The sequence below is a fragment of the Staurois parvus genome, unplaced genomic scaffold (genome assembly GCF_062004578.1).
Source record: "Staurois parvus isolate SC_StPar_1 unplaced genomic scaffold, SC_StPar_1.0 ptg000147l, whole genome shotgun sequence".
Lineage (NCBI taxonomy): Eukaryota > Metazoa > Chordata > Amphibia > Anura > Ranidae > Staurois > Staurois parvus.
Window position 1 is genome coordinate 7,655,531 of NW_028317943.1, and position 12,433 is coordinate 7,667,963.

Genomic DNA, 12,433 nt, shown 5'->3' on the forward strand with positions numbered 1-12,433 from the left:
ACTTGCCAGACTGCATTGTGCCAAGTGTAAAGCTTGGTGGAGAGGGATTATGGCATGGGGTTATTTTTCAGGGGTTGGGCTTGGCCCCTTAGTTCCAGTGAAGGGAACACTTAAGGCATCTGCATACCAAGATATTTTGGACAATTTCATGCTCACAACTTTGTGGGAACAGTTTGCGGATGGCTCCTTCCTGTTCCAACATGACTGCGCACAGGTGCACAAAGCAAGGTCCATAAAGACATTTATGAGCGTGTTTGGGGTGGAGGAACTTGACTGGCCTGCACAGAGTCCTGACCTCAACCCGAAAGAACATCTTTGGGATGAATTAGAGTAGAGACTGCAAGCCAGACCTTCTAGTCCCACATCAGTGCCTGACCTCACAAGTGCGCATCTGGAAGAATGGTCAAACATTCCCATAGACGCACTCCTAAACCTTGTGGACAGCCTTCCCAGAAGAGTTGAAGCTGTTAGAGCTGCAAAGGGTGGGCCAACTCAATATTGAACCCTATGGACTAAGATTGGGATCCCATTAAAGTTCATGTGCAAGTAAAGGCAGGCATCCTAATACTTCTGGCAATATAGTGTATTTCTGTACTGACTTAATAGAAAGAAGAAGAGTTTATATGAGCAACATTCATTCATTTAAATATTTTCATTATAAGTTCCTTTTTTTATACAAGTAATAACATCATCTCTGTTCTCAGCTGCATAAGAGACTTTGAGAGGTGGGGGTGAAGAAACAACAATACACTGATCTTCCTGAAAAATGGCTGTGGTGTGTGTGTGGGGGTGGATGGCTATCTGCACAAGACTGATCATTGGAGGACAGGCAGGCTATACTCGCAGCACAGCCAGAAAACTGACCACACTGAGATGGATGTGCTCCAGTGTTAATTTTGTTAAGAAATGTTTTCAGTGACAAAAACTAAACAAAAATCAATTTGCATTTCCGTTAATTGACAAAAATCAATTCCATTTTTCTCCAATGAATGAAAACTGAACAAAAATGTGAGGGAGAGGCGTTTACCCATGTGAACTGCTTTGAACTGCATTTACTGTGAACAGTAAACAGATTCTTATGATTGAAATAAGCATTACTTCAAGTATTGGTTTGGTTATGCTATGCCTGCTCTTGTAGCTGCAGACATTTTTTGTGGTGTTCAGCTACTTGAACAGTTAAAGATCATGTAATATGCACAATGCCATTACAGGCAAGAGAGTTTATATTTTTTTAAAGTTATATATCACAACCGGTAAATCTGTGTCTGTAGTACATGTTCACACCTTAGTACCATAAATAATAACACGTCATTAGATTTGTACTTTAGGAGTATATAGTGAGTTCTGAAATTCTAGAGAAATGTTTTAATAATGCATTACAATTTACCTAAACCTATCAGAGTTTAGTCAACTACAATGTAATGAGATTTAATTATACTGGAGATTTTAGACTAAAACAAAAACAATTCAGAAAACTAAAATCCGACAAACTAAAAAATGACATTTTAGTCAAAGGACTATGGCTAAAACTAAATTGAAATTTGACGTCAATTAACACGGATGTGCTCTCATGCCTAGTGTGGTCAGTTTGAAATAGGAAAGCAGAGGGACTGGTAGAAACACCAGGTACTTCACACAAAGGAAGCAATACAAAGAGAACAGGATACTTTTTAACACAAGTACATGGTACAGCAGGCACTGATCAGGAATGTGAAATGATGGGGTAACATTTTTTAAGAAAACAAAATATAATGTATTTTTTAAATATTGCTGTTTTAGTATATCTTGCTTGAGTTCACTCTCCTGGTATTTGTACCTAAGTAGTTTGCAATTTTTTTTACACAAATCAAATTTTTTATGGCTTTTTCTCAAATTTTGCTTTGTCAATTTCAACATACCTTTGCAGATTTTACAGCAGCTGTTCTTCAGTAATATTTGTTGCGATTGTGGACAGTCCAAGGGTAAACATTCTGGGCTTTCTATTCTTAGCATTTTGCTGTTCTGTGAAAAAAAAAAAAATAGAAAAATTCCTTTTTTTTTGTTTGTTTTTTTTAATCGTATGGTCTCAATATCATTTGCTTTTTTAAAGGAACTGGCAAAACAGCAGTATACATATTGTTAGTACATATACATAAGATAGATATCTTGATTAAAAAAGTGAGATTGATTATACATTTTCACATATATGTAATTGGGCATTTGACTATAAGCTGGTATCACAGACTGACTGTTGCCCTAGATGATCAATTTTTTATATATATTATACAAACACACACACACATATATATATATATATATATATATATATATATATATATATATACACACACATGGTATTTACACTGATGCAATATTATCTCAGAGGGTACATGTGTAGTACTAAGAGGTCCCCTAGCTACATGGAGGTGTCTCATTTTAAAGTAGGATTTCAGGAAGGTATTTATTAATTAAAACATCATTACATTTAAACTCTAAAATACAACTAGCATACCAGCCTAAAAATGTTTTTTTTTAATCTTCTACACAATCCTTCACACAATAGTCACTCTAAGGCTTGGCACAGATGGGTTGAAATTCGCCTGATTCAGCAGGGACCAGTCCAATTTTGATCTGTGTATGGCCCTCGATTACAAAATGACAGTAAGTCAAATTATCACGCTGGAAAAAACTTTCATGCCGCTGTCAGAATACAATGTCCAGCAGGGAGGATTCCTCCATCCCCCTGGCTTGTGTGGATGGGGGAATCCATTTTTTTTTTTCATTCAGCCCAGTGACTGAACGAAGAAAAAGCTAAACATTTAAACTCAGCTTTGAGGCTGGTTCACACCAAGTAATTCCCACTCATTCACACTTGGTATATTTTGCAATCCATTGAAATGAATGCATTATGCTTGCACTACTTTATAAATCGAGTTGCACTGTGTGATTTGGTGTCTGCAATCGTACTGCTTGTCATCTGAGTTTGGCTTTCCATCAACAATACATTGGCACCCATATTCAGATCACAGGAGCAGTGCGTTGAACGTAGTGCGGGAAATGTGCATAGAACCTTTTTGGCACCATGTTCTGATGTGAACCAGCCCTAACAGTGGAAGGTTGTACACTGTGAATAGGCTGGGCTATGTTTTGCAGTGCTGTCAATCTAACAATACTACAGGTGCTGGAAGCTGGATGAATTGCTACCCAAGCTGCCTATAGAAGAGAACCTCAGCATTGTGATTATATTCATTAAAGAGAATGCATAGTTTGTTAGTGTGTTAATGTTTTTTTTTTTAATTTACTTTTATGTATCATTTTTATGTATATATGTATTCGGTGGTTGCCATATTTTTTCACTGCATACTCAGACCCTGTTTTTTTCTTTGCAGTGCTACACAATGGTTGTACCTTACTGCTCTACTCAACAATACAAGTCTATGATTTGGTTTACATGTTGCAAACAATACACCCTGAGAGGCTGAGATCTTACCCCCGACCTTTTGAAACAATAAGATTGAATCGAATGAAGAGCACCTTCTGGTGGATAATCTATAATTAACAATATTACACACTAACAAATATATGGATGAGTAAGCATTTTATATGTAGCCCCCTTGTCTTAAACAGAGGCCACCAGTAAATTCAGATGTGCTAGGTTGTAGTTAACCTGGTTGATTTGTAGTCTTTTCGTCATCTGGGTTCACCACAAAGTCTGGTATAGCTGTGGTTCCTCCCTTTTGCCAGCAAGTGATAAGGTACAGTAACGCTGGATTATGAATATGCATACTTCTCTCAACCAGAGATTTTTTTTCCTGTCCACTGATGCATGTTGGGAGAGAGTATAAATGTATAAATATTTGGGGAGGTCAAGCAATCCAGGTCCTCCCACCCAGACCTTGATCTGGTTCGGATGTGTGAGGAAAAACTGCATTGGGTAGGCCTGAAGCAGAAGGCGTAGCCATGTGCTCTAGGCTTTGTAAGGTAGATCCTGTTGGTTGCCTGGAGGCATGAGGAAAGGGATGGAGTTCTGACATGAAGTACCAGAATTTACTCTTCCATGAGCTAGGGACTGGAAAACCTGGGAAAGCGTAAAGACTGACTGTATGGTACTGTGAGTTTTTGCTTGGTAAAGGAGACCGCTACAGGAGGTACAGAATGTTGGGTGCAGATGAAAGGCCCTTTTTCTGTACTGCTGTCTGCCTGACTATTTTTGTCTAAGGAGCCTCTGCTGGTCTGGTGTGATTGCCTACTGTCCTAGGGTGTCCTGTGCCAACCCTCTCTCTCTCTAAACGTTGTCTTTGTGAGCAATAAACTCACTGTTGTTTAGCCTAAAAGTGACTGGCACCCATTTCTCTTCAACCATCCACGCCCAGCACCCTGAGGTAAAATGTCAGTCCTCCACGATATATATTTTTAAAATGATTCTTCCCAAATATATTGACATATATTTGAAATACTACAATTTTGGCTGTATTCAATATATATATATATATATATATATATATATATATACACACACACACACACACACACACACACTGTATGTTGAAATGCGTTTATTTGTAAATGCATTCCAAAAATGTAGATTAAATGTATTTTTAAAGACATACAGTATTTGAAAATGTATTTTTTAAAATATTTTTCATATTTTGTAATATACAAAAAAAGCATTTCAACATACAGTATATATATATTGAAATATATTTTGAAATATGTTGAATACGGACAAAATTTTAGTATTTCAAATATATGTCAATATATTTGGGAAGAATGTTTTTAAAATATATTTCAAATATATTTTTCTTCTATGTAGGGATGCTTGGGGTCAGGGAGGCGAGACATATAGTGTGCAAGACAGATCACAAATTACTTGAAGGTACTCAAAATATGTGCTCATTGTATTTATTGTATATTAGAAATTCCCTTTAACAATCCCATGAACAGGCAGGTGCTGTAAAAAGCTGCAATAGGGAGGGAGTGTGCAGTGTGACAGACGTATATGAATCATGAGTGGCGGAACAGAATTTCATATAGTGTACTAGACTGAACAGCTCACATATCTGTACTTCCATGCTTATTTAGCTGCTTGGTCAGAAAGTGAAAACCCTACTAAATTCTTTAATTTTTACCAAAGGCTACATGTATTCATTGCTTGTTTGAATTCTCTATTTTAATAAAGAGTAAATTTAGGTAACTGGGTAAGAAGAATTGTTGCCAAGTACAAAATAGATGCAAAAACAGCCATACAAAAAAAACACTCTACTAACATTCTCCTGCTCAGTTTCTGATTTAAAAATGTATACATGCAAATTTAGCCTACTGGACACAGATGGCAGAACAAATCATTCTGGAGTTAATAATTAAGTGAAACATCACTATAGGCAAATGAATAGCTTTAGCGGGAAATGGGAACCTATGATAACCAATCACCGTTCTAGGACTGCAATGATTAAAAGAGCCTTACTCAAAAGAAAGTCGCTGTTATATTAAGGTGTTTGTCATTCTGGTAAAAGTGTATGCAAATGTATTTGCATGCTGTCATCCAAGCATATGGGTCTGCCAATTGGGATTTTCCACTGCCATTAAATAAACTAAATAAAAAAACATATCTGCTTGGAAAATGCAAGTAATTTGAAATAAATGACTCCTCCATCTGTATGTCTCTGCATTAGTTTAGTGGATTTAAACACCAATTCGAGGGCTGTATTATAGCCATTTAGCAAGCAGCTTTCTTGTCTAAACTGTTTAAACATGAATATTAGATGATGACGGAATGACTTTATATTCTGTCTTCACGGGAAAAACCTTTGTTTAAAGAATAGAAATGTTCTACTTGTTCTTGATGTACGTCACGTTTTTCTTTTCTTAAAAGAAGGGCTTGGGCATGAAACAAAGGCACAGAATGTATTCTCACAGGCATTTACAATGGCAATTACTTCAACAGATGCTGTGTGGGAAAGAGAAACAATAAAGTGATACACATCTAAAAAAGCATTGTATTAATAATCTCTACCAACAGCATTGTGCTACACCAGTCTTTTTTTTTTTACTAATGTACTCTACATTATTCTACACAGTATAGTTTAAGAATATGGAGAGCGTGACAGTTTATTAATGTGCCAAATTCATGACAGCATAATGCCCTACCCCTTCCTAATAAACCCCATTCATTGACTTGCCATGCCGTATTTCGGGTCTTGCAGCCTGCATTTCACCATAGGCAGTCATGTATGGAATCTTCACACATTATTGTCATCATGGTCTTACCTAGCATGACGTTACTGCACATGTAAAACACTGCCCTTCCATAAGCACATCAAATCTTATGAAAAAACGCAGACTAGTGCACCTCTCCTACAGCTGGTATTCATAGGCTCAGACTCAGGAGCACAATTCAGAATAAATAACTCACATTTGAGATCAGTTTGATATTGGCTGAAAATCAGTTTGAGACACGTTTTAAGATGCATTTACTTAGACATGAATGGGGAAAAAAAAAACGCAAAAACACATTTTTGTGAAAAAAAAATGCTTCATGGACTGATGTCAGAAGCAAAAAAAAAAAATGTCTAAGTACTTCAGCTAGCTTTACAGAGGATAGGTGGTCAGGTTGGGAAAGCATATTAGTTTTGTACATACTATTCTGTATTGTGGTCAGGAATGAGATATACATGATTAAAATACTATATATATTTCATATTTATCTAGGTAAAAATATTTTTAAATATCTTCATTCTCCCTTTGATCCAACATTTGGTTCTTTAGACTCCTTTTGGGATTGGGGAGTTCAGGATAAAAGAACAAAAGTAAACTATATTATACATATATATATATATATATATATATACAGTTGTGACCAAAATTATTCAACCCCCAATGCTGTAAAGGGGTTTAGGGACTATAGTGTACATTTGGAATTGTATTCAGAATCAAATCCTACAAGGACGTTGTAACTACCCAAATGCAACTAAAATGACATCAATTGTTTATGTAATACAGTAGTAAATGGTTCTTATGTGGTTTCTTCATTGCCACAATTATTCAACCCCTTAAAGACTACCACTCTGAAGAACAGAGGTTCATACAGGTGCTTTCCATCAGGTATTGAAAACACCTGTGGATGTCACCGAGCAGCAATCAAGCATAATAAGCACCAATTAGGCAGCTTTAAAATGACTGTGATACTCAGCTCCTTCTAGACATTTACTGGTGTGGTTACAAACATGGTGAAGGCAAGAGAATGGTCCAGGAAGACAAGAGAAGAGGTGATTTCTCTTCACAGGAAGGGCAATGGCTATAAGAAGATTGCAAAGATGTTAAACATACCAAGAGACACCTTAGGAAGCATCATTCGCAAATTCAAGGCAAAGGGCACTGTTGAAACGCTACCTGGTCGTGGCAGAAAGAAGATGCTGACTTCGACTGCTGTGCGCTACCTGAAGCGTAGAGTGGAGAGAAGTCCCCGTGTGACTGCTGAGGAACTGAGAAAAGATTTGTCAGATGTGGGTACAGAAGTTTCAGCCCAGACAATAAGACGCACACTGCGTAATGAAGGCCTCCGTGCCAGAACTCCCAGGCGTACCCCCTTGCTGTCTCCAAAGAATAAGAAGAGTCGACTGCAGTATGCCAAAAGCCATGTGGACAAACCACAAAAGTTGTGGGATAGTGTTCTGTGGACTGATGAAACAAAATTAGAACTGTTTGGGCCCATGGATCAACGCTATGTTTGGAGGAGGAAGAACAAGGCCTATGATGAAAAGAACACCTTGCCTACTGTGAAGCATGGTGGAGGGTCAATCATGCTTTGGGGCTGTTTTGCTTCTGCAGGTACAGGGAAGCTTCAGCGTGTGCAAGGTACCATGAATTCTCTTCAGTACCAGGAGATATTGGATGGAAACGTGATGCAGTCCGTCACACACCTGAGGCTTGGGAGACGTTGGACCTTTCAACAGGACAATGATCCCAAGCATACCTCCAAGTCCACTAGAGCATGGTTGCAGAGGAAAGGCTGGAACATTTTGGAGTGGCCATCGCAGTCACCAGACTTAAATCCGATTGAGAACCTCTGGTGGGACTTAAAGAAAGCAGTTGCAGTGCGCAAGCCTAAGAATGTGACTGAACTGGAGGCCTTTGCCCATGAAGAATGGGCGAAGATACCCGTAGATCGCTGCAAGACACTTGTGTCAAGCTATGCTTCACGTTTAAAAGCTGTTATAACTGTAAAAGGATGCTGTACTAAGTACTAAGATTGAATGTCACTTGGGGGTTGAATAAAACTGATAATGCTGTGAGCACAGAAAAGACATTTGTGGTTATTTCATTATAACTGTTATGTTATATTTGTCTGACCTACAAGTGCCTCTTTAATGTAAATGTAAGCAAGATGACTGAATGATCAAAAGCAATGTCAAACTGGCCAAAACACTCAATTTCAGTGGGGGTTGAATAATTTTGGTCACAACTGTATATATATACACATACAATCATAAAGACACTGGCTGGCAGGAACGTAAACAGCTCATGTGTGTCACCTAGGTTTCTCCCCTACACATGGTGAAGGGCTCCAGGGTTGGTGATTGATATGGAGAAAACAAATTTGTTGTTTTCTCGAATTTGTTAATAAGTCATCATATGGGTCCTGGGGTCCAGGGGTTTTTGGGCGGAAATAAGCCTCCATTCCAAGGTTCACATCTATTCAGGTAGCCATACCTCCCAAATAGTCTCAGCTTTTCACAGGCCTCTATATGTGTCCTGACTGATTTTTATGGCTCTTTCTATCGCTCTCTCTGCTGGGTGAAAGACATGAGTGCTGACTGAACACTAAAAAGGTACAATTTCAGCCTGTTTACTTTGGAAATAAGATTATAGGACACCATGTCAGAGAGGACCTGACCTGAGTTTAGTTAGTTGTTTTGACAGATTTTCTATTACTTTTATAATATGGACTTGCTGTACAAAGCCCTCCTGAATTGAAAAGGGTCACTAGGACTTGAGTGTTCTGCTCAAGTTCTGACAGTGGATGACTTCTCTCCTGGCTGCAAATCATTTGTCTAGCTACCTCATCAGGCATAAAATCTAAGCTGCTGATTAAGGGAAGCAGGGAAACTCATCTTCCTTGGGTATGTCCAGGAAACCGGGAAGTTGTGGGAAATAAGGCTAGAGATGTTATGCTTATCTAAGCATGGTGAGTAAATGGGTATGTTAAAATATTTTTACATATGCTGTGAGTTGTGTCTGGAACCTGTTTGTTTTCCATCTATTATTTATGTGCATGCTGTGAAGTCTTGTGGCCGTCAAACCATAGTTCAGGTGTCTTTTGCCCTAGCTGACCTGAAGCCACACACAGACAAGCCTAAAATGAGTTGCTACCAATAAGTTGCAGAATGTGGTCATTCCACAACACAGAGATTGTGTGAGGCCCACAGCTGAACCCGGAAGATCTGGCAAAACTAAACAGCTTAGAGCAAAATAGCTGTATTTTCCAAAATAGAAAAAAGCTCAAAGATATAAAATACATGTCCATTAAACCGAGATTTGTACTTTTGTATACAATTAAGGAAATGTGCACTTGACCAACGTCATTTGAATTACCAGGAACTACAAACCAATGTGGATGCACAAACCCTTGTAAGTGACTTACGTGAACTCAGGGCTGCTGTTAGAAACCACGGGGCCCCATACAGCTAACCTAACAGGGACCACCCTAAAAAAAAAACCAAAGTTTACTATGCTTCAGTTATAAATGAAAACAAGAATTGATTGGTACCAATGACTCATTATGCTCATTGAGGAAAGGAAGGAGCTGGTAAAATGTGACATATTTACCGGACCCTCTCTGCACTCTCTATTCTGAAGGTTCCTTCCTTTCAGCTGCCTGCAGAGAGGAGACGAGGGAAGGCAGTAGCACTGTATGGTGCACAAGGAGGGTGATAGATGTGGCAGAGGCCAATTACTTCAACTGATCCCTTGTATGGCTCTCTCTGAAGCAGCTGAGAGCCAGTGGGAGGTAGAGGAGAAGAAGCCAGCTTTCAGCTGCTACAGAGAGCCATACAGGGGATCAATTTGTCCTCCCTGCCCACATCTGATACACCCCGCTGCCTGGGTCCCCCTTCTAGCCTGGGCCCCGTACAGGAGGACTGGTGGTACCCCCTTATCCACGGCCCTGTGTGAACCAATTCAGTAGTCAGATCATGCAAGATTAAACATGTGGGTGATATATGCTGTATATGAGTATCTTAAGTGCTTGCTTGAAAAATCTCTGCAGTTAGTCACAGAGTGTGCTTTTTCTCCATAGAAAATTGAACTATTCTTTCACTGCATGAGTGCTGTACAATTGTATTTACATGATGTTATTTCATAGGTAATGTAAAACATGTTAAAACAATTTTTGCAGATGAAATATATTGATATTACACATACACATCTACTGTCTAATGGAAATAATGAGACCATTGCCTGAAGAGCAAAATTTGAAGCAGCAGCTTACCTTGCATTCAAAGAGAATACACACTCCAGAACTAGAATAGGATGTTTGCCTTTCTCCTTCAAAGTACAGCTGGCCTTGGTATACACATGCAGCTAATAAAAGAAGAAGAGATACAAAGAGGTATGGTATTATTCGGGACGTCAATCACTTTTTTACTGCATAGAAACAGTACATATTTAAATGCCAGCAATATCCTGATAGTTAAGGCCTAACTCAATGCAGATATAAAACAACACATTGTTGCAGCTCTGTAACCATTAAATTTTTTTTTTTTTGCAAGTAGTGTTAAGTACCTGAATTTTACCAGGTACCATTCCCTTGCAGTCCCTGTATAGCAGGGCTGGAGTGTGAGAAGAAGAAGCCATACAAGGATCCAAATCAATGAATCTCCTAGATTGTAAGCTCGAAAGAGCAGTGCCCTCAATCCCCTCATGTTTTGCATTGTATTGGTATTGTTCTGTCACATGTTCTGTCCCCCTTTTGCAATGTACAGCGCTGAGCGAACTATTGGCGCTTTATAAATACTGTATAATAATAATAATAATAATGTGCTGACAAGAAGCATGTTGATGGGAAAAGAAAGAGTGACAAAGGTCATCACTGTGTTGCTTCTTCTTTCACTGTCACAGGCTCGGTGGGTCCAGGGAGCCCTGGTCTCAGAGAAAGTGGATTGAAGGATGCTGACCATGAGACTGAGGACATCTAGTGGCAGAAAAAAGTACTGCCAGGGAAATCTCACACAAAAGTGTTTTTTTATTATGTTATTCATTTTTATTGTGCTGTTTTTGACTGGAGTTTTGCTTTAAATTGTAATGCATGCAAACTATTATAAAATTAAGACTAGGTCTATATATACTATTTAATAAAAATAATATATTGAAAATGTATTTACACATAGCTAACTATATTGAGGCCAAATACAAATTGTGTCTGTTTTTACTAGTACAGCATGCTATTTTTCAGAAGTAGTAAAACAATATCTAGAGCCATTAATATTCCAATATCATTTCACATAAAAGAAAAAAAAAAACAAAAACACTTATCTCATCTTATACCTGATAACAGCATCACTTGGCAGCTAAGCAACCAAATTTTTTTTCATAATTGTAATAACGAATGAAAATCCATAAAGTAAGGAGCCTTTGCTGTACTTACAATAGACCTACAGGCAAAACAATTTCTTATTACAGCTAGAGAGGTCCTCAAATCACTGAACAGACAATAGAAAAAATAAATAAATAAATAAATGAGAGAAACACAAGCCAGCAAGCTATTCTACAATTGTGTCCTTCTGGAGCTGTAACGTTTACTGTACAGCAGACTGCTTTCTTTTAATAGGCACTCTAGTGCCTCATCTATAGGCAGCAGAGTCAGAGTTGTTTTCAGATTTTAAAGTGGAATTGCCTTAATCACAAACACCCATGTGTAAGATGCCCTAAAAAACCACACCCTGAAAAGCAATTCAGCTGTCTCTGCTGCAGGATGTTTTCTACGCAGTCTCTTTAAAACAAAACTTTTTTTTTTTTTAAAGTCCACAAATTGGTAAAGTGGTCTCACAAGACTAATAACACTTTGCAGATGCCAATATTTCAGTTTAAGGTGGGTTTCTTTGTCACATACAGTCAGAGCTGGGAGTAGGTTTCGTTACACAAGTCACTGCAGAATCCTTCCAACTCTGGTTGGTGAAATTTGGATGATAACCAAAGGTGACAGCATAGTAAGAACATGTCTCTATGTTGTGAATTTGTCTACTTCAAGATTGTTTAGGACTCAACACCACTATAACAATGTGGACAGACATCACAAAAGTTGAATCGTTTAACTTAAGAAAAAGAGAAGAATAAAATTATGGTGTTATCTAGGGTTTTCTTAAGTGTGTAACTAAAGTCAAAACCTAAAATTACACATATGCTTTAAGTTTCAATCCTCAATAGTTTCACCCAGTTTCTTTAAAATTCTATATACAGT

At 38.1% G+C, this 12,433-nt stretch overlaps 1 protein-coding gene across 2 annotated transcripts in view; it reads right to left on the minus strand.

The window, feature by feature from the left end:
• The window catches only part of NELL2 (neural EGFL like 2), a 347,194-nt gene that overhangs the window by 141,156 nt on the left and 193,605 nt on the right, over positions 1 to 12,433 (minus strand). For both annotated transcript variants that reach the window (XM_089674010.1, XM_089674009.1), the window contains 2 exons: positions 10,466 to 10,557; positions 1,899 to 2,001 (listed from right to left, as the gene is read on the minus strand). In XM_089674010.1, coding sequence (XP_089530136.1) covers positions 1,899 to 2,001; positions 10,466 to 10,557 — 195 coding nt within the window. The remainder of the gene's footprint in view (positions 1 to 1,898; positions 2,002 to 10,465; positions 10,558 to 12,433) is intronic.